General features: G+C 38.3%; 1 protein-coding gene across 1 annotated transcript in view; it reads right to left on the bottom strand.

Moving 5' to 3' along the window:
• The window catches only part of LOC128746445 (eye-specific diacylglycerol kinase), a 173,289-nt gene that overhangs the window by 12,812 nt on the left and 141,170 nt on the right, over nucleotides 1–19,307 (bottom strand). The window contains exons 12-18 of the mRNA XM_053843493.1: nucleotides 15,267–15,560; nucleotides 14,975–15,198; nucleotides 14,531–14,848; nucleotides 14,340–14,463; nucleotides 13,497–13,544; nucleotides 968–1,031; nucleotides 81–238 (exon numbers count right to left, since the gene is read on the bottom strand). Coding sequence (XP_053699468.1) covers nucleotides 81–238; nucleotides 968–1,031; nucleotides 13,497–13,544; nucleotides 14,340–14,463; nucleotides 14,531–14,848; nucleotides 14,975–15,198; nucleotides 15,267–15,560 — 1,230 coding nt within the window. The remainder of the gene's footprint in view (nucleotides 1–80; nucleotides 239–967; nucleotides 1,032–13,496; nucleotides 13,545–14,339; nucleotides 14,464–14,530; nucleotides 14,849–14,974; nucleotides 15,199–15,266; nucleotides 15,561–19,307) is intronic.

Raw genomic sequence — 19,307 nt, 5'->3', positions numbered from 1 at the left:
TACGTGACTCGTAGAAGATTTCTAACCATTTCCATCCTGGGGAAAAATAAAACATACTATAAACCTAAAACCATACTCACTTTTCGTTGTCGATCATGTTGACGATGCTGTTCGGTGCGTACGAGATCAGATAGCGCACGATGTCCTTGTGGCCGTAGCGGGCGGCATAGTGCAGTGCCGTCTGGCCACCGGAGTCGATCGATAGCAACGAGTAGCCCTGCATGTGTAGGTCCTTCAGCTGCGTGCGGGCAGGCAACAGGCAGGCCGATAAGAGAAAAGAAGAAAAACGACCACCGTTTGATCATCATTTATTTTATCATTTTTTTTCTGATTCAGATTGTGACAGACACGAAGTGGACTGAAGCAACGCGTTTGATTGTAGAGTTCGTGTCACAGTGCGTGAATCGGTTAATCAAAGAAAAATCCATGAATCCGAATGTTGTGTGGTGGCAAACAGCGGCGCTGGGTAAAATTGCTGCTAATACTAGCAGCTTGATTGGAATCTTTGCGTGACAGCAGTCGATTTGTTGCTGTTTTGCGTTTTTCTTTTTTTGCTTCTCGAGAAGGGTTGGTTTATCTAGAAACAACTGCTAACCGAACAACAGACAAAGGTAAGATTACTGGAAACTTTGTGTGAGTGCCAAATAAACTCGGGCGCTGAGCTCCGGAGCTAAGTCCGCTTGCTAAAACCGGGGGCATTTCCTGCCACCGGGAAGCAATAAACAAAGAGCAAAAGTTTTCCTGTCGGTCTACCGGCTGGCAGCCGGTACGACGGTGGGGAAGATTACAGATGTTTTATTGCTTCCATCGGAAATGGAAGCTTAGCTTAAACACAGTCTCGAAACTACCATTGAATAACGCGCCGACAGTAAATTCACGTCCCTCCTTAATAAGCTTAAAATTACACTGCCCTGCTGCCACGGCCACGCAGGGTGGAAAAGAATGGCGGCCGCCGACGTACACTTACCATCACTAAATCGCCCGTTTTTGCCGCCTTGATTACCGCATCCGTTGTCTTCTCCAGCAGATTGCTGCTCCGGGTGGGGGATAAATTTCCCACGGACAGATAACGCACAGACCAAAGCCGAGCCAGTCAGCCGCCGAGAGGTACGTTGTTGTTGTGTTTTCCATCCCGAGAGTTATGCAAATGTTTGAACAGCCAGTCCCCGGTCCCGTTGCGGTTGTGGGTTGAATCGAACGGACGGCAGCAGATCGCAGATCGGTTGGGGAGGATTTTCACCGATCGGTTGGGGAGAAGAAAATGAGAAAACGAGAAGTAAAGTATAAAAACAGGTGTACAATTTAATTTGCGCAAGTGTCAGCCCTGCACTCTATAATCGGAAGCTACAATTAGTTTGCTACGGGGTTGATATTATTTACATTTATATCAGGAGCAAGGGATCCGGAGATCCGTCGTGGGATCGTGCACGGTGGCTCGGATGCAGCATGCAAAACATGAGCACTCATACACACACACAACATACGGGGGAGAACACATGCCACAGGGCCGGAGGGGTTTGTCCACCACCCCCACCCCGTTTAGACTGTCCTCTGCTCATTTTGTGTATTATCGTCTGGCCAGTGTGGCCAGGAAAAAGGAGAGGGTGTGTAATTGTACATTTATTCATGCTGGCTCTTTCGCTCGCCATCCGTCGCTCAGGGATGCAATATTAATTCGCTGTTAGGTACAGTTTTGTTTAAGCACATGGAAAAGCGAACGGTGATTAAAAGCTTTCTCGCGAAACCTAACGTTGCTATTTGGATTCGTTTGGTGGATTTATGCATTGTTTCAGTGGTGACAATGGAATTCTGTTCCATATTTTTTATCGGACAATAGGATTGTTTTAGTACCAAGGATTCAGATTAAATAAATCGAAATCAATCTACAATTTCAGATTGCGAACAATCAAAATGGTATTTAGCCGAACTCAATTCATTCCATTTTCTGAAATCGGTCTTATTCAAAAAAGGGGCGAGATAATTTTCATTATTATACTTATGCCTGAGATTCAGATATTCAAATATTCAGATAACACAATAGAAGGAGATTTGACAAAGCGACCTTTAAAAAAACGAAAATTACAAACTAAAACGATGTTTTGCTTCTATATTCGACGTTTTGGTGATTTCATACTATTTTTATGTCGCGTTTTTCTCTTTTTTCACGTTTTTCTCTTTTTACGTTACGTTTTTCTTTTTTTACGTCCTGTTTTTCTCAGTTCATGTTTCGTTTTTTCTGTTTTAAGATCCGCTTTTTTTTGTTTCCGTCCAGATTTTCTTCTTTTGTGCACCGTTTTTGCTTTGTTGTGTCCCATTTTAGCTCTTTTAATGTTCCGTTTTCCCTCTTTTTGAGTCCCATTTTTCTCTTTTCATGTCCCGTTCTATGAACCCATTTTTTCTTTTTATGGCACTTTATTGTGTCCGGTTCTTGCTCTTCTTGCATACCGTTTTTCCTCTTTTTATGCTCCGTTTTTCCTTTTTATGTCCCATTTTTGCTTTTGGTGTCCTGCTTTTCTCTTTGTATGTCCCATTTTTGGGTCATGGGTTTGAATCTTAGTGGAATCAGGCCATTCGATGTCAAAATTCATGCTGAATTCTATATTTTTCCGATATGGCCTATTGACAGTGCCAAAATGAAACCCGTATAGTAAAATGCACTGGTTATCTGCGCCAGGGATGGCTATAATTGGGGAGGGGACAGCGCGCTGTTATGTGTAACGAGGTGGGTAAAGTAGAGAAAAGCATTGAAGGAAGGTTACCCAATTACGCTCATTCAATAGCGATTATAGCAAAAAATAAATGTAGTGCGGATTATACAGATAGATCCTACAATCGATCAAACGTTACTGGTCGCAGTGATGAGTCTATACCGAAAAAACATGTCCCATTTTTTGAGACCGTTTAGCCTTTCTATGTTCCGTTATTTGCACTTTATGGGTCTCGTTTTACACTTCTTATGTCATTTTTGTGTTTTTTTGCGTCCAGTTTTTCTTTATTTTTATGTTACGTTTTTCCAGCTTTTCTCAGATGTTTCGTGTTTTTCCGTTTTAAGGCCCGTTTTTCTTTGTTTTACGTCCTGTTTCTCGCTTTTTGTTATCCGTTTATCTTTTCTATGTCCAATTTTTGCTTTCTCTACACTCCGATTTTTCTCTTTTTTGTATCCCATTTTTTCTTTTTGTCTCGTTGTTCCTCGTTTGTGTCTGTTTTTGCTCTTTTTGCGTTCCAATTTTCTCTTTCTACGACTCTTTTTGAGTCCTTTTTTCGTTTTTTGTGCCTCGTTGTACCTTCTTAAGTCTCGTTCTTGCTCTTTTTCTCGTCCCGTTTTTCTCTAATGTCCCATTTTTCCCAACTTGTGACCCGTTTTTCCTTTGTCACATTTTTGCACTTTGCCTATTTCGCTTTCTTTATTTTTGTGTCCCGTTTTTCCTCTTTTTATGTCCCGTTTTCCTCTTTTCATGTCCCGTTCTTTGAGTCCGTTTTACCCTCTTGTGACCCGTTTTGGTTCTTTTTGTGTCCGGCTGTTGCTCTTCTTGGGCACCGTTTTTCCTCTTCTTATGTTTCGTTTTTCCTTTTTATGTCCCGTTTTTGTTTTTCTCTTTGTTTGTCCCATTTTTTGAGTCCATTTAGCCTCTCTATATTCTGTTCTTTGCACATTTTGCGTCTCGTTTTACGCTTCTTATGTCCTGCTTATGTTTTTTTGCGTCCAGTTTTTCTCTTGTTATGTTACGTTTTTCCAGCTTTTCCCAGATTAAATCTCGTTTTACTGTTTTAAGGCCCGGTTTTCTTTGTTTTGCGTCCTGTTTTTCGCTTTTTGTTATCCATTTTTCTTTTTAATATTAAATTTTTGCTCTTTTTACACGCCGATTTTTCTTTTTTTGGATCCCATTCCCGTTGTTCCTTGTTTGTGTCCGTTTTTCCATTTTATATGTCCCGTTTTTCTCTTTTTGTGTCCCGCTCTTTGTGCCCGTTTTTACTTTTTATGTCCAGTTTCTGCTCTTTTTGCGTTCCAATTTTCTCTTTTTACGTCACATTTTTCCTCTTTTTGAGTCTCTCTTTTTCTTTTTTGTGCCTCGTTGTACCTTCTTATGTCTCGTTCTTGCTCTTTTTCTCGTCCCGTTTTTCTCTGATGTCCCATTTTTCCCAAATTGTGGTCCGGTTTTCCTTTGTTGTCACATTTTTGCACTTTTCCTGTTTCGTTTTCTCTATTTTTGTGTCCCATTTTTCCTCTTTTTATGTCCCGTTCTTTGAGCCCTTAGCCAACGACATCCAGGCTGTAGACGAGAACCTGTCCTGGCGACAGGTAAAAGCTATGGCGGGTAACCGTCAGCAGTGGAGATCTCTCATTTCATCCCTTTGTTCTGCCGGACCGGCGGACATGGACACATAAGTAAGTAAGTTCTTTGAGCGCGTTTAACCCTCTTATGACCCGTTTTGGTTCATTTTGTGTCCGTTTCTTGGTCATCTTGCGTACCGTTTTTCCTCTTTTTATGCTCCGTTTTTCCTTTTATGTCCCGTTTTTGTTTTTCTCTTTGCATGTCCCATTTTTTTGAGCCCGTTTAGCCTTTCTATGTTTCGTTATTTGCACTTTATGCGACACGTTTTACGCTTCTTATGTCATTTTTGTGTTTTTTTGCGTCCAGTTTTTCTCTTTTTATGTTACGTTTTTCCAACTTTTCTCAGATTATGTTTCGTATTTTTCCGTTTTAAGGCCCGTTTTTCTTTGTTTTACGTCCTGTTTTTCGCTTTTTGTTATCCGTTGTTCTTTTTTATGTCAAATTTTTGCTCTTTTTACACTTCGAATTTTCTTTTTTTGGATCCCATTTTTTCTTTTTGTGTCCCGTTGTTCCTCGTTTGTGTCCGTTTTTCCGTTTTATACGTCCCGTTTTTCTCTTTTTATGTCCCGTTCTTTGAGCCCGTTTTGCCCTCTTATGACCCGTTTTGGTAGCGTATCGTTTTTCCTCTTTTTATGGTCCGTTTTTCCTTTTTATGTCCCGTTTTTGTTTCTCTCTTTGTTTGTCCCATTTTTTGAGACCGTTTAGCCTCTCTATGTTCCGCTTTTTGCACTTTTTGCGTCTCGTTTTACGCTTCTTATGTTATGTTTGTTTTTTTTTTGCGTCCAGTTTTTCTCTTTTTATGTTACGTTTTTCCAGTTTTTCCTAGATTAAATTTTTGCTCTTTTTACACTCCATTGTTCCAAGTTTGTGTCCGTTTTATATGTCCCGTTTTTTCTCTTTTTATGTCCCGCTCTTTGTGTCCGTTTTTCCTTTTTGTCCTGTTTTTGCTCTTTTGGCGTTCCAATTTTCTCTTTTTACGTCACGTTTTTCCTCTTTTAGAGTCCCTTTTTTTCCTTTTTTGTGCCTCGTTGTACCATCTTATGCTTCGTTTTTGCTCTTTTTCTCGTCCCATTTTTCTCTGATGTCCCATTTCTCCCAATTTTTAGCCCGCATAAACTGTCTATGTCGCGTTTTTACACTTTTTGCGTCTCGTTTGTTACTTTTTATGGTACGTTTTTCTTCATTTTACGTCCCGTTTTTCTCTTTTAACGATTCTTGCGTCCTGTTTTTCTCAGTATATGTCTCGTTTTCTGTTTAAAGACCCGTTTTTTCTAGTTTCCCCTCATGTACACCTCTTTTTGTGATGTGTTTTTTCTTCGTTATCACATTTTTGCTCTTTTTATGTCCCATTTTCTTTCTTTTCGTGTTCCGGTTTTCCTCTTTGAGTATCCCGCTTCTTCTGTTTATGTCCCGTTCTATGAGCTCGTTGTTCCTTTTTGTGTTGGGTTTTTGCTCTTTTTGCATCCCGTTTTCCTCTTTTTACGTCACTTTAATCCTTTTTTATGGTCCGTTTTTCGCTTTTATGTCCCGTTTGCTTTTGGCGACTCTTTTTTCTCTTTGCGTGCCCCATTTTTCGAGCTGTGGTTTTTCCAGCTTTTCTCAGATTACGTCTCGTTTTTTTCTGTTTTAAGGCCCGTTTTCCTTTGTTTTTCGCTCTTTGTTTACCGGTTTTTTTATGTCAAGGTTTTGTTCTTTTTTTGTTCCGTTTTTTCTTTTTTTTTGCATCCTATTTTTTTCTATTTGTGGCCAGTTGTTTCTCGTTTAATGTCCCGTTATTCTCTTTATATGCCCCGTTGTTTTGTGTTCGCTTTGCCTTTTTTTGTCCCGTTTTTATCTTATGTCCCGCTCTTTGCGCCCGGTTTACCGTTTTCTGTCCTGCTTTTGCTATTTATGCGTTCCGCTTTTCTCTTTTTACGCCACGTTTTTCCTCTTTTTAAGTCCCGTTTTTTCTCTTTTTATGTTCCGTTCTTTGGACCTGTTTTTCCTTTCCATGACCCATTTTTGTTTTTCTTGTGTGCCGTTCTTGCTGTTTTTGAGTCCCGGTTTCCACTTTTTACCCATTTTTTGAGACCGTTTAGCCTTTCTATGTCCGGTATTTTTCCACTTTTTGAGTCTCGTTTTATGTCTTTTGTCATATGTCTTTTTTTGCGTCCAGTTTTTCTCTTTTTACGCTACGTTTTTACGTCTCCCCGATGCGCCGCAATTCCGCTTTTTTATTGCATCCTAGTTTTTCTTTTTGAGTCCCTCTTTTTGTTGTTCCTCGTTTAATGTCCCGTTATTCTCTTTATATGCCCCGTTGTTTTGTGTCCGTTTTTTTTATGTACCGTTTTTTTCTTTTGTCCCGCTCTTTGTGCCCGTTTTTCCTTTCTCTGTCCTGGTTTTGCTATTTTTGCGTTCCGCTTTTCTCTTTTTACGCTACGTTTTTCTTCTTTTTGAGTCCCGTTTTTCCTCTTTTTATGTCCCGTTCTTTGAACCCGTTTTTCCTTATTATGACCCGTTTTTTGATTTTTTTTGGGTCCCGTTTTTGCTGTTTTTGTGTCCCGTTTTTCCTCTATGCTCCGTTTTTCCTTTTTGAGTCCCATTTTTTTCTCTTTATGTCCCGTTGTTCCTCGTTTAATGTTCCGATATTCTCTTTACATGCCCCGTTGTTTTGTGTCCGTTTTCGTTTTTTATGCCCCGTTTTTTTCTTAGTCCCGCTCTTTGTGCCCGTTTTTCCTTTTTGTGTCCTGTTTTTGCTCTTTTTACTTTCTACTTGTCCCTTTTTCCCGTTTTTCCTTTTATTTCAGTATTTTTCCTTTTTATTTCCCGTTTCTGCTTTTGGCATCCCGTTTTTCTCTTTGTTTGTCCCATTTTTTTGCTTGTTTTGCCATTCTATGTCCCGTTTTTTGCACTTTTTGCGTCTCCTTTTACTATTTTTACGTCATGTTTGTCTTTTTGCGTCCAGTTTTTCTCCTTTCACGTTACAATTTTTCTGTTTTAAGGTCCAGTTTTCTTTGTTTTGCGTCCTGTTTTTCGCTTTTTGTTTTTTCTTTTTATGTCAAGTTTTTGCTCTTTTTAAGTTCCGATTTTTCTTTTTTAGCATCCCATTTTTTCTTTTTGAGACACCCTTTTTGTTGTTCCTCTTTTAATGTCCCGTTATTCTCTTTATATGCCCCGTTGTTTTGTGTCTGTTTTTCCTTTTTTTATGTCCCGTTTTTCTCTGATGTTCCATTTTTCCCAATTTTTAGCCTGTTTAGACTGTCTATGTCTCGTTTTTGCACTTTTTGCGTCTCGTTTTTGCTCTTTGTGCGTTCTGTTTTTCTCAGTTTCTCTTTAAAAACTCGGTTTTCCTCGTTATCCGACCTGTTTTTCGATTTTTGTGCCCTGTTTTTCATTTTTATGTCATGTTTTTGTCCTCCCGCTATTCCTCTTTTTGTGTCCCATTTTTTTCTTTTCGTCTCACTTTTCCTCTGTATGCCTTTTTTGTGTTCCTTTTAGCCTCTTTCTTGCGTCTTGTTTTCCTTGTTTTGCGTCTTGTTTTCCTTGTTTTGCGTCTCGTTTTTTCATGTTTTAAGCCTCATTCACCCTCTTTTTGTGCCGTTTTATCTTTTCTTTAGGGGGGCCGAATTCGTTTTACCCATTTGTGTTCCATTTTTATCTTTTTGTATCTCGTTTTTGCACTTTTTGCGTCCCGTTTTACTCTTTATGTTCCGTCTTCATTCGTTTTGCGTTCCGTTTTTGCACTTTTTGCGTTGCGTTTTGCTCTTTATGTTACGTTTTTTTTTCGCATTTTGTTAATCTTGTTATCATCTTTTGCTGTAGCATTTTTATCGTCTTTCCGTCTGCTTTTCGCTGTCCTTTCGTCATCTTTATGCTTTCCCTTCGTCGTCGTTTTTTTGTTAACGTTTTAGTGTCTTTTCTTATATTTTTGTTATACAGTAATGTTCCGATTTTGTCAGCTCCATGTTGAATTCTAGGCTGACAAAATGGGGAAACTAACAAAATCGGGAAAAAAATTTCGTTTTTCAAAATTCAGACGTAAAACGTTGCAATATTGAAGACTTCTACTAAAAATTAAATTTTAACCCTCAATTGGTCAACCGAAAGCTCAATGAACCAGGCTCAGCACACTGGTCCAGAACCTTTTTTTGGTGCGCATTAGCTTTGAGCGGGAATACTTGGTTTTAGGTTGATGGAACCTTTGGAAGACTTTCTTCAAATTAAAAGTTCTATCGTCCAGATGAAGTCAAATTTTTATTATTCCCCCTAAAAATGCAATAAAAATTTATTTTTCTTCAGTTTCAATATAACACATTGATGTTTTCTGCAAAGCTTTACAGCATATTATTACAAGAAATATTGCTGACAGTAACCTTCTATCTCTTCAGCAAAGATAGAAAAATCCTATTTCTCATAAATGAAAAATCGTTAAAATCAGTTTTTCTATTTTAGCTGTTTTTGTAGTTGTTGTATGACTTTTTCCTGTTTTATAAAGTTGTACAAATAGTAAAAATACTCAACAATGCTGAAGATAGTATACCACTATCTTTGATAGTTTAGGAACTATAGAACTTTGACTACCCTAATATACTTTAATATTGACACCGAATTACTCGCAAGAAGGCATCATTTTATTCAAAAACTCTCCCCGGAGAATCAAAAAAGTTTCAAGCAGGCTATAAAGTATTATAAATCATGTTTAAAAGCACAGCAGTTAAACAAAATTTATAGGCTGACAAAATCGGGATAAAAAGCTGATAACATCGGGGGTACACAAAGTCGAGTGCTGACAAAATCGGAACATTACTGTATTCTTATTTTTTGCCATCTTTTCGTTAACCTTTAAATTGTCTTTTCATCGCTTCTCATATTCTTTTTTCATCTTTTTACTGACTGTCTTTTCGCCACATTTTTATTTTTTGTTACTAATTTATCCTCTCTACGTCGTAGGGAGATTTATTTATTTTGGACAGGCGTCAAGCGTACTCTATTTTGGACTTTTACGGCAAAATCAAATGGAAAATGTCCATAATAGAGCAGGCGTAGCGCTTGTCGAAAATACATAAATCACCATTCCTTCTTTGTTCCATGGGCTTCATTGAAAATTCGATTCAATATTCCATTTTCGGCGTTTTTAGCATATGTTTTTATACTGTCTTTTGTCAGTTTTTTATTGCATTTTCGTTGTACCATGCCATCGTTATATTTTCGTTTTTTTCATCTTGACCGTCTTTTCATCATTAATTTCTATTTTCAATTTGATCGTCTTGTTCTTTTGTCGTTTCTTTGGTCATATTTTAATCATTTAGCCACCTTTCTGGCCACTCTTCGTCTTTTTACATTACCATGATATTAAAGAAAAGAAGAAAGCCTTTTCCAAATTGAATTCTATTATTAATATTTATTCGCGACAGATACGTATTTCGCCTACGACTTGCAGGCTTCCTCAGTGTCCGTTTTCGAACTCTTCGAAAACTGGTCGAAAACAAACACTGAGGAAGTCGTAGGCGAAATACGTATCTGTCGCGAATAAATATTAATAATAGAACTTAATTTGGAAAACGCTTTCTTCTTTTCTTTAATTTCAGGTGGCAAGTGGTTTTCTTGATGCTCTTTCGTCGTCTCTCCATCATAGTTTGTCGTCTTTTAAGCACATTTTTTGCATCATACTTTCTTTGTATTTTTGCCATTTTGTTGTCGTCGTTTTTGGCGTTTGGGTTTTTTTGGTGTTTCATTTTTTTCTCCTGTTCTGTTCTATTTTGGCGTCTGTTTCTGGCTTTTCTATCGTCTTTTCAACGTATTTTTTCGCTTTTTCACTATTTTTTGTCGTGTCTTTATAGCTTTTTCGCCGACTATTTATCGTATTTTCGTTGTTTTTTGGCGTTTTTCACCATATTTTGGATCAGATTGTGAACCAGATTTTGAATCAGATTTTAAACAAAATTCGGGACCAGATTCTGAACCTGGTTCAAATTTGGTTTAAGATGAACCAGATTTCGGATCAGACTTTAGACCAAAATTTGGAACAGCTTTTAGATCAGATTGTGAATTAGATTTTAAACTAGATTATGAACCAAATTCTGAGCCTGGATCAGATTTTGAGATTATAGACTTGGGCCACATTTTGGGCCACCCTTTTTAGATTTTTGACCGAATCTCGGACCAGATAATGACCCAGACTGTGGTCCAGATTTTAGATCTAATTTTGGAGTAGATTTTGAATCAGATTTTGAATCAGATTCTGGACCAGATTTTGGATCAGACTTTGAAATTGGACTACATTTTGGACCATCTTTTTTATCACATTTGGGAGCACATTTTGAATTAAATTTTGGATCAGATTTTTGACATGATTTTGAAGTGGATTTTGCACCTAGGACTATATTTTAGATTAGACTTTGGGCCAGATTTGGAACGGATTGTAAACCATATTTTAAACCAGATTTTGGACTAGATTTTGAACTAGGACCATATCTTGATCTAGTTTTGGACATAATTTTGAACTAGTTTCTGCACCAGGCTTCAAACCACCTTTTTTGTCAGATTTTGAGCCAGCTTGTGGACCAGATTTTGATCCAAATTTGTACATGATTTTGAAGCAGATTATAGGCTTAGACCAGGTTTTGGACCACCATTTTTATTACAGTTGGGACCATATTTTGAGTTAGACTTTGAATCAGATTTTAGATCAGACTTTGGGCCAAATTTTGGACCAGATTTAAAACCAGATTTTGGGCCAGATTCTGGATCCGATTTCGAAACACCTTTTTGGTCAGATTTAAAACCACCTTTGAATTAGATATTGCACTAGATTTTGAATCAGATTATGAACCGGATTTTAGATTAGATTTTAAATCACATTTCAAACCACATTTTGATCAAAATTTAAACATGATTTTGAACCAGATAGTTTTATGGACTTGAACCAGATTTTGGACCACCTTTCTTAGACCACCATTTTATCCCATTTTGGACCAGATTTTGATTAGATTTTGAGTCAAATTATGAGCCAGATTTGGAACAGATTATGGACCAGATTTAAAACCAAATTTGGTTAAAAGGTTGGACCAGATTGAGATTTTACATCAGATTTTGAATCAGATTTTGGACCAGATTTGAACCAGGGTTTTGATAAGATTGTGAACCAGGTTATGGACCAAATTACGTAGCGTTGACCATATTTTGGATCAGAATGTGGACCAGTTTTTAAATCAGCTATCTGATCAGATTCTGGACCACCTTTTTCACATTTCGTATCATATTTTGGACCTGATTTTGAATTGGATTTTGGACGTTGGACCATTGTTTAAGTTAGAGTTTGCGCCAAATTTTGGACCAGATTTACAACCGATTGCGAACCAGATTTTGTACTAGATTTTCAACCCAGATTTGATCCAGATTTGATGAACAGATTTTGACCCAGATTTAAACATAATTTTAAACTGGCTTCTTGGCCATATTTTCGACCCCTTTTTTATCACATTTTGGACTATTGAATTAGATTTTGGGTCAGATTCTGGACCACATTTTTGATCAGGTATTGGACCACATTTTAAACTAGATTTTGAGCTTTGGACTGATCATCTGATTTTGGACCAAATTTAGGATCAAATGATGGATCAGATTTCAAACTAGATTTTGAACCAGATTCTGGACCTAGACCAGATTTGGATCTGATTCCGAGTCAGATTTTGCACCACATTTTTTATCAGATTTTGGTCCAGATTTAGGATCAAATTGAGCACCAATTTTTTAAAAATTTTTATCAGACTTTGGACCAAATGTGGGTTTAGATTTTAACCTAAATTCTGAACCTGAACCAGATTTTGAGCCATAATACGGACCAAGTTTTGGACCACCTTTTTTATCAGATTGTGGACCAGATTTTAAACTTGATTTTGGACCAGATTCTGGACCACATTTTTGATCAGGTATTGGATCACATTTTAAACAACATTTTGAGGTTTGGACTGATCATCTGATTGTGGACTAAATTTGGGATCAAAATGGTACATCAGACTTCAAACCAGATTTAGAACCAGATTTGGGTCTAATTCTGAGCCAGATTTTGGACCACATTTTTTATCAGATTTTGGATCAAATTTGCACTACATTTTATATTTGATTTTTGAACAGACTTTGGACCAATCAGAATTGAGATTAGATTACGGACTACATTTTGGACCACACTCTGGTCTGGGCATGAACCCGATTCCGTACTTGGAGTAGATTCTCCACCCGGACTAGATTGTAGACCAGATCCCAGATCTAGACCTGAACTAGTTGTTAAGTCTGGTTGAAAATCTTAACTGGCTTGATTTTTTTGTGTTTTCTTTGTATTTTCTTCATCTGGTCGTCGCATTTTTGTCATCTTTTCACCGTCTATTCGTTAGCTCTCCGTTGTCTCTTCATAGTTTCTCATCATCTTTTTAGTCATCTTTTTTGCTATCTTTCGTCAGAATGTCGTTTCATTATCTCTCCGGCGTCATTCTGTCATCTTTTCATCGCATTTTTATCGTCTTTTATTTTTCGTTTCCAATTTTTGGTCTTTCGTCATTCTTCGTTTTTTCGTATTTCCTGCTTTTGCCTGCGTTTTTCGTTTGCACCATTCGATTCTTACTTTTCGGCATTCATTTTTCGTATGTTTTCTTTTAAAATCGAATTGCGAAAAAATAATATAAATGCAAATATTTACATTGACTCAAGTGGAAAAAAAGAACTTTGACTCTCACCGACGTTTCGGTCGTTTTTGGTAGCATTTTTCAAGGAAATTTCAACAGGATAATTTTTTTGCTAACTTTTGAACTTAAATTCACGCCCTGATCGGGTGATTGGAACAATTTCCTCCTAACAATGCAAACAATATAAGAGAAATTGAAAAAAAACACGAAAAAAGCTCTTCCATCTAACACACGAATTCTACCGTCTAAAAGCGCACAGCGAAACCATCATCACCAGCAGTAGCAGCACATCTAGTGTAGGTATGTGTGTTGGGACACAATATAACGACTAAAACACCCTTTTTTCAGATTATTGGCTTCCACCAGAGTCATGGCCATAGGGCCGTAGGCTACAGGGAAGGTGCAACAACACCATGAAAGGGGAGGCTGATCTTCTCTCGAGGAGTTACCACTTGCCACTGCCACTGTCACGTGAACGAACGAATTTAGCAAATAAAATCACCTGAATCCGAAGGCGTCTTCATTCAAGCCGAACAATCGCTCGTGGAAGCTGAAGGCGCGCGGTTTTTTTGTTTTGGGTTTCGGTTTCGATTCAATTTTTGCGCGTAGGTGAAGGCGAAGCGCAATATTTTCGGTTGTTTTGTTGTTTGTTGGACGGACGGTTGGTTGGTTGTTTGTTGATAGAGGTGAAGAAGTTTCGTGCACGTATTGTTTCGGTTTGGTTTTGTTTGCAGAAGTGAGAGGTATGAAGAGAGAAAAAAAACGAGAAAGAGAGAGGCAGTGTTGAAGATATAAATATGTTAAGTATATTAATTGTTGGAGAAGAACAGATTAGTGGAAGCGTGAAAATTCGCTGAAAAATGCGCGTTGCAAGCTTGAATGAAAATCTTTGAATCGAGGGGATGGCAAAAGGGACTGCCGCCACCGTGTATCGACGGGTGTTTGCTCTTTTTTTCGTATGTTCCGCCCACCCGAAAGGTGGTTGTTCCTTGTGCAAAACAAGCGCTTCAAAAGCACGTGCAGAAAAGCGCACACTTTTCAGTAGTGCTGGGCGCTTCTGAAAGGGGCACCTTTGAAGTTTGCTCGCTCCGGCTCCGAAAGGCGAAAGAAAGATACTCGAGAGTGTGTAAACATCATTTAAATTTCGCTTCTAATGAAGAGCAAACATGACACGTGGCTGGCAGTCGCTTTACCTTCTATTAATTCTATGTGGTGAATGCAAGAAAAAAACGTATTAATAGGATAAAAACGAGTGAATTTTAAAAGCTAATTCCTGTTTGCTGTGCAAACAGGATTTCCTCTCCGAGGAAAATTAGATTAGTTAAAGGGAAAAATGGGACCAAACCTCTTGAAGTTGACTAGTTGATCTAGACTTTGGCCGTTGCCAAGTCCACCGCCGGATCCGGCTCCACTGGAGGGGTCTTTCGGACTTCCGTGAGACCCTCGTGAACCCTGCGAACCTTGCGAGCCTATCAAAAATTATGAAAAAATATTAATAAACATTTTTTTTCCAACGCACTGTTTGTAATAACTAACTCTTTCGGGATGGAATGTCTACGGCCGGCGAGAGCGTACCGGAACCCGGTCCCGACAGGGACCGATTGAAGAACTTCACGCCCGGTGACTGGGGCGTTCCGTCCCGGGAGTCGCGATCGCTCGACTCCAAGCTGCTGCTCAGGTGCGGCGGAATGGCCGATCCTTCGCGCAGCATTACGGCGCTCTCGTCTTCCGGTGTTTGCGGCAGCGTCGGGCACTCCTGGTCCAGCACGAAGCAACAATCGGTGGCGATATCGGTAATGAAGTGGAGATTCTCCTGCGCTCGGTCCACCCGGAAGAAACGTTCCGCCGTGCAGGCTTTTTTTGGGAAGGAAAAAAATTGTAAGTTTTATTGCACTCTTATAAAGGGTTTCATGACCAATTTTGGTCATAAAAACCACCACAAGAGTGCGATAAAACCCAAACTGTTGAAATCACACTTACAATCGATGAAGCACCAATCCGGCGACAGCTTCGGACTGTCCGGTTGTTCCTCGCAGTACTTGTTGATCAGCACGCGAACCTGCTCGAGATCGGTGACGGGCACTTCCAGCGTGCCCAGATTGACGGCCGACTGCCGCAGCAAATCCTTATCGTAGTGATTCTGCTCGTAGTCGTACATCATTATCTTCATCAGGGTAATGGTGAGAGATTCCAGTTTTTCTTGTCTGTAAAAGAACAACAAAAAAGCATGATTTTTAAACGAAAATCCAGTCTAGGGGAAGACCCAACGTACGGCACGTTCGCCCTTCCGGGTTTCCGTTTCGCCAGCATCACAGCCTTGTTCAGTAGGGTAAGTTCGATGATGGACGGCTTCAGCTTGCACGCCTCGCCGTCCACCTGCATCGGGATCGTCTTCGAGGTGACCACCTTGGCCGATTTGCACTGGGCAATGCACGTCCCATGGCCGCCGGCCTGCAGCAGCGGTAGTTGATAGGTCGTCAGTCCGACCACCTCGATCAGCCCATCGTCGGTGGCCGGATCGTACTGGCCACCGGATTTGTTCCACGGGTGGGTTCCACCACCGTAGCTAGTCGGATGGAAACAGAAGAAAAAATATTAAAAAAAAAACATTTCCAAACAAAAAGGCATAGACGAGTCATTTTGTTATTGTTTATCTTCTTATTTAGCATTTTTCAGTAATTTTTTAACATTATTTTATTTTGCGTTTGTGTCGATGGTGTATTTTTGGCGCCTGTTCAATGTTTGTTCGACCTCTTTTTACGTTTTTGACTTCTTTTCCCAGCTATTATTGCCATCTTTTCATCGTCTTTTCATTACATTTTTTGAGGTATTTTCGGGGTCTTCTCTTCATCGTCCCTTCGTTATCTTTTTCTCGTCATTCTGTTGTCTTCTCATCGGATTTTCACTATTATTTCAATCGTCTCTCCACTGTCTTTTGTTGGCATTTTTTGTTTTTTTTAATACCCGCTAGTCTTCTTTTGTCGTCTTAGTGGCATCCGTACGCCTTCTTTATATCTCTTTTTTGTGTCTTAACAGCGTCCTTTTGTCAGTTTTTATCATTTTTACCCCGCTTTTATTGTTATTTTGGAATCTTTTTGTTTTCTAGTGTGTTTGGTTACTTTTGATAGCTTTTTAGATTATTTTTTTTAACTGACTTGATGTCTATCCAAGCGTCATTTCGCCACGTTTCCGTCATCTTTTCGCCGCCTTTTTTGTTGTCTTTCTGCCGCCTCACCACCGTTTTTTTTTCTTTGTAGTATTTTCGTCTTCCCTTTGTCGTTTTTTGTTGCCTTTTTGGCATTCTTTATCGTTTTATTGTCGATTTTTGTTTTCTGATGGAGTTTTCCTCGTTTTTTCCATCATTTTTCGCTGTCTTTTGGGCGCCTTTCTACTGTCCTTTACTTATATTTTCTTACCTTTTGGTTTTTTTTTATCATTTTAACGTCATATTTTCGTATTTTTGTCATTTTTTCATCATCTTATCGTAGTCTTTTTTTTCTTAAACTTCCCTTATCTTTTTGTCGCATCTTCGTCGTCTTTTTATCGTATTTTTGCAGTTTTTTACGTCGCGTTGATTTACGCGAAACGCAGCCCTCGAGTAAAAACGCGACTTGAACTATATTTCTGTCGTCTTTTCGTCATATATTCTTCGACATTTATTGAATTTTTCCTTGTCGTTTCGTCGTCTATTATGACATTTTCGTCGCTTTTTTAAGATTTGTAAAGTCTTTTTGTCGCTTTTGTCGTCCATTATCTTTTTATTTTTTCATTGCCGCCATCTTTTTGTTGTCTTTTTATTACATTTTACAATTTACAAATTTTACGAATTTACAATAATTTTCGGCGTACCTTTTTGTTGTCTTTTTGTAATATTTTTTTGTCTTTCCGTTCTTTGGCAGTTTTTTTATTTCTCTTTTTAAGCAATTCTATTCATCTTCTCTAACGTTATTTCACTTGTCCGTCATTTTTTCGTTATTTCTTGTTGGCATTTTTATCGCTTTTTGGTGTTTTTCGGCCTTTTTTCACCGTTTTTGTTTTTCCCTTTTTTTTTGGTGTCCTTTTTGCATTTTTAACGTTCTTTGCTGTCCTTTTGTTGTCTTTTCGTCGTCTTTTCTGTCGCTTACGTTGTCTCTTTGCTGCTTTTTCTTTGTATTTTTGTCATTTCTGTGCTTTTTTCGCCATTCTTTAATGTCTTTTGTTTGCATTTTGCTCATATTTTCGTCGGCTTTTTACCGTTTCTTTTTCTTTTCAGTCAGTGTTTTAATATGGTGTTCATTGTCTTATTTTCATTGCATTTTTCGACATCTTTTTGGTATATTTTTTTGTAATTTCGTCGTTTTGACCCTACAGCGGCTGTTCACTGTCTTTTTGTTATTATTTTGCTATTTTTTCATTCGCGTTTTTTATCAGGAAAGGCTTTTTTGTCGACGAATTAATGTCTCTTCGCCATATTTTTGTCGTATTTGCTTCCTCTGTACATCATCGTTTCTTTATTTTTTACGTATTTTTGTCGTGTTCCCTTCGTCGTCTTTTCGGCATATTTTCTATTCTGCGGTTAGTTTTTCGGCTTTTGTTTTTCTTTAGTTTTTCGATATTCATTTTTCATATTCCGTTCTTCGATTTTCGTTGACATTCGACTTTCCATTGACATTTCGCCGTCTTTTCATCGTTCTTTTGGCATCGTTTCGTCGGTCTTTGGTTGTTTTTTTTGTGCCCTCTCGTCATCACATCTTCGCTCTGTTTTCGATGCCTTCTAGCCATCCTATCGTGTTTTACGTCGCGCTCTCGTCATTATTTCATTAACCTTTTCCATCGCTGTGTATTAAGCTGTGCCTTTTCGCCAACTTTTTATCATCTTTTTGCTGTTTTTTGCCGCATTTGTTTTTTTATTACCTCTTTTGTCGTCTCTCCGTTGTATTTTCGCACTTTTTCGGCATTTTTCTCAATGTTTTTTTTATTGCGTTTGTGATCTATTCTTTTTGTTTAATGTTAATTTCTCATTTAACGGTTTTGTTTTCTCTTTAGCATCTTTATCTTTGTATCTCCTTTCTGGCGTCCGACACATCGTCTTTATGCCTACTTTTTGCTGTCTCTCTGTCATCCTACTTAGCGTTTGCTGGATTTTTAAAATTAGTTCAGAGTCTTTTATTGTCTTTTTTGGCATTTTCGGTTGTTTTTAATGCCTTCGTTTTAAAGTTTTTTGTCGCTGTTCCTCTCTTTGTCGTCTCCTCGTTGTTTTTTGTCTTCACGTTATCTCTACATCGACTTTTTTCGTCATTTTATTTCACAGTTTTTTTGTTAATTTTTCTACTGTTGCTGTATTTTCGTTGTCTCTTCGTCGTTTCTGATTGTCTTTTGTTGCATTTGTTCTGTCTTTGCCGTCTTTTTTGGATTTTTCGTCCTATTTTTCCACTTTATTGAATTTTCTGGTGCTGTGCTGACATTTCGCCGCGTTTGCCGTTGACGGCGTTTTATGACATCTTTTTACACTAACTTGACCTCTATTATACCGTCATTTCGTCACTTTTGCGTCAACTTTTCGTCGCCTTTTCGTTGCCTTTCTGTCGACTAACCATCGCCTTTTATTGTTGTATTGTTGTCTTGGTAACATTCTTCATCGCTTTATTGACGTTTTATTACCTTCTGATAGTTTTCTCTCCTTTTTTACTTATTTTTGTCACTGTTTTGCAGTCCTTTTGTTTGGCATCCGTCAGACATTTTTATCATCTTTTCGACGTCTCCGTTTCGTTCGACGTTATGTTGACCAGTAGTTCCAGTTGACTTTTTTAGTCGATATACTAACGCTTTATCGGTTCCTTTTTTCCGTCTTTTCTGAAATTTTTTGTAGTCTTTTGGTGTCTTTTTGTCGTCACTTTGTCGCTTTTTTATCGACTTTTACTGTCATCGTTCTTTTGTCATTTTTTATCCTTTTCTGTGGCCTTTTCATCACCTTCGTTGTCTTTTTTCTTGACTCATCTTTTTGATTTTCCTGTCATCTCGTATCGTATCATTTTTTTTTGTACACATTTCTTCTACGTCTTTTGCGTCGTATTTTTATCGTAATTTTTAATAATTTTTTTCACTTTCACATTCCTGTCGGCTTTAGGGGATTTGTGAAAATTTTTAAGGCAACTTTGATGTTTTCTGTGACAAAATGGTCACAATCTTCTAACTCTTTCACCGTCTTTAGGTCGCATTTTCATCGTCCTTTGTCGTCTTACGCCGTTTGTTCGTCACATTTTCTTCTTCTTTTTCGACGTCTTTTTGTGATATTTTTATCTAGGTTTTCGGCGTCTTCTAGTCGTCTTCACGT

The sequence above is a fragment of the Sabethes cyaneus genome, chromosome 1 (assembly GCF_943734655.1).
Source record: "Sabethes cyaneus chromosome 1, idSabCyanKW18_F2, whole genome shotgun sequence".
Classification (NCBI taxonomy): Eukaryota; Metazoa; Arthropoda; class Insecta; order Diptera; family Culicidae; genus Sabethes; species Sabethes cyaneus.
Note: the sequence above shows the minus strand (reverse complement) of the source record. Positions and strands in the feature narration are given on the sequence as shown.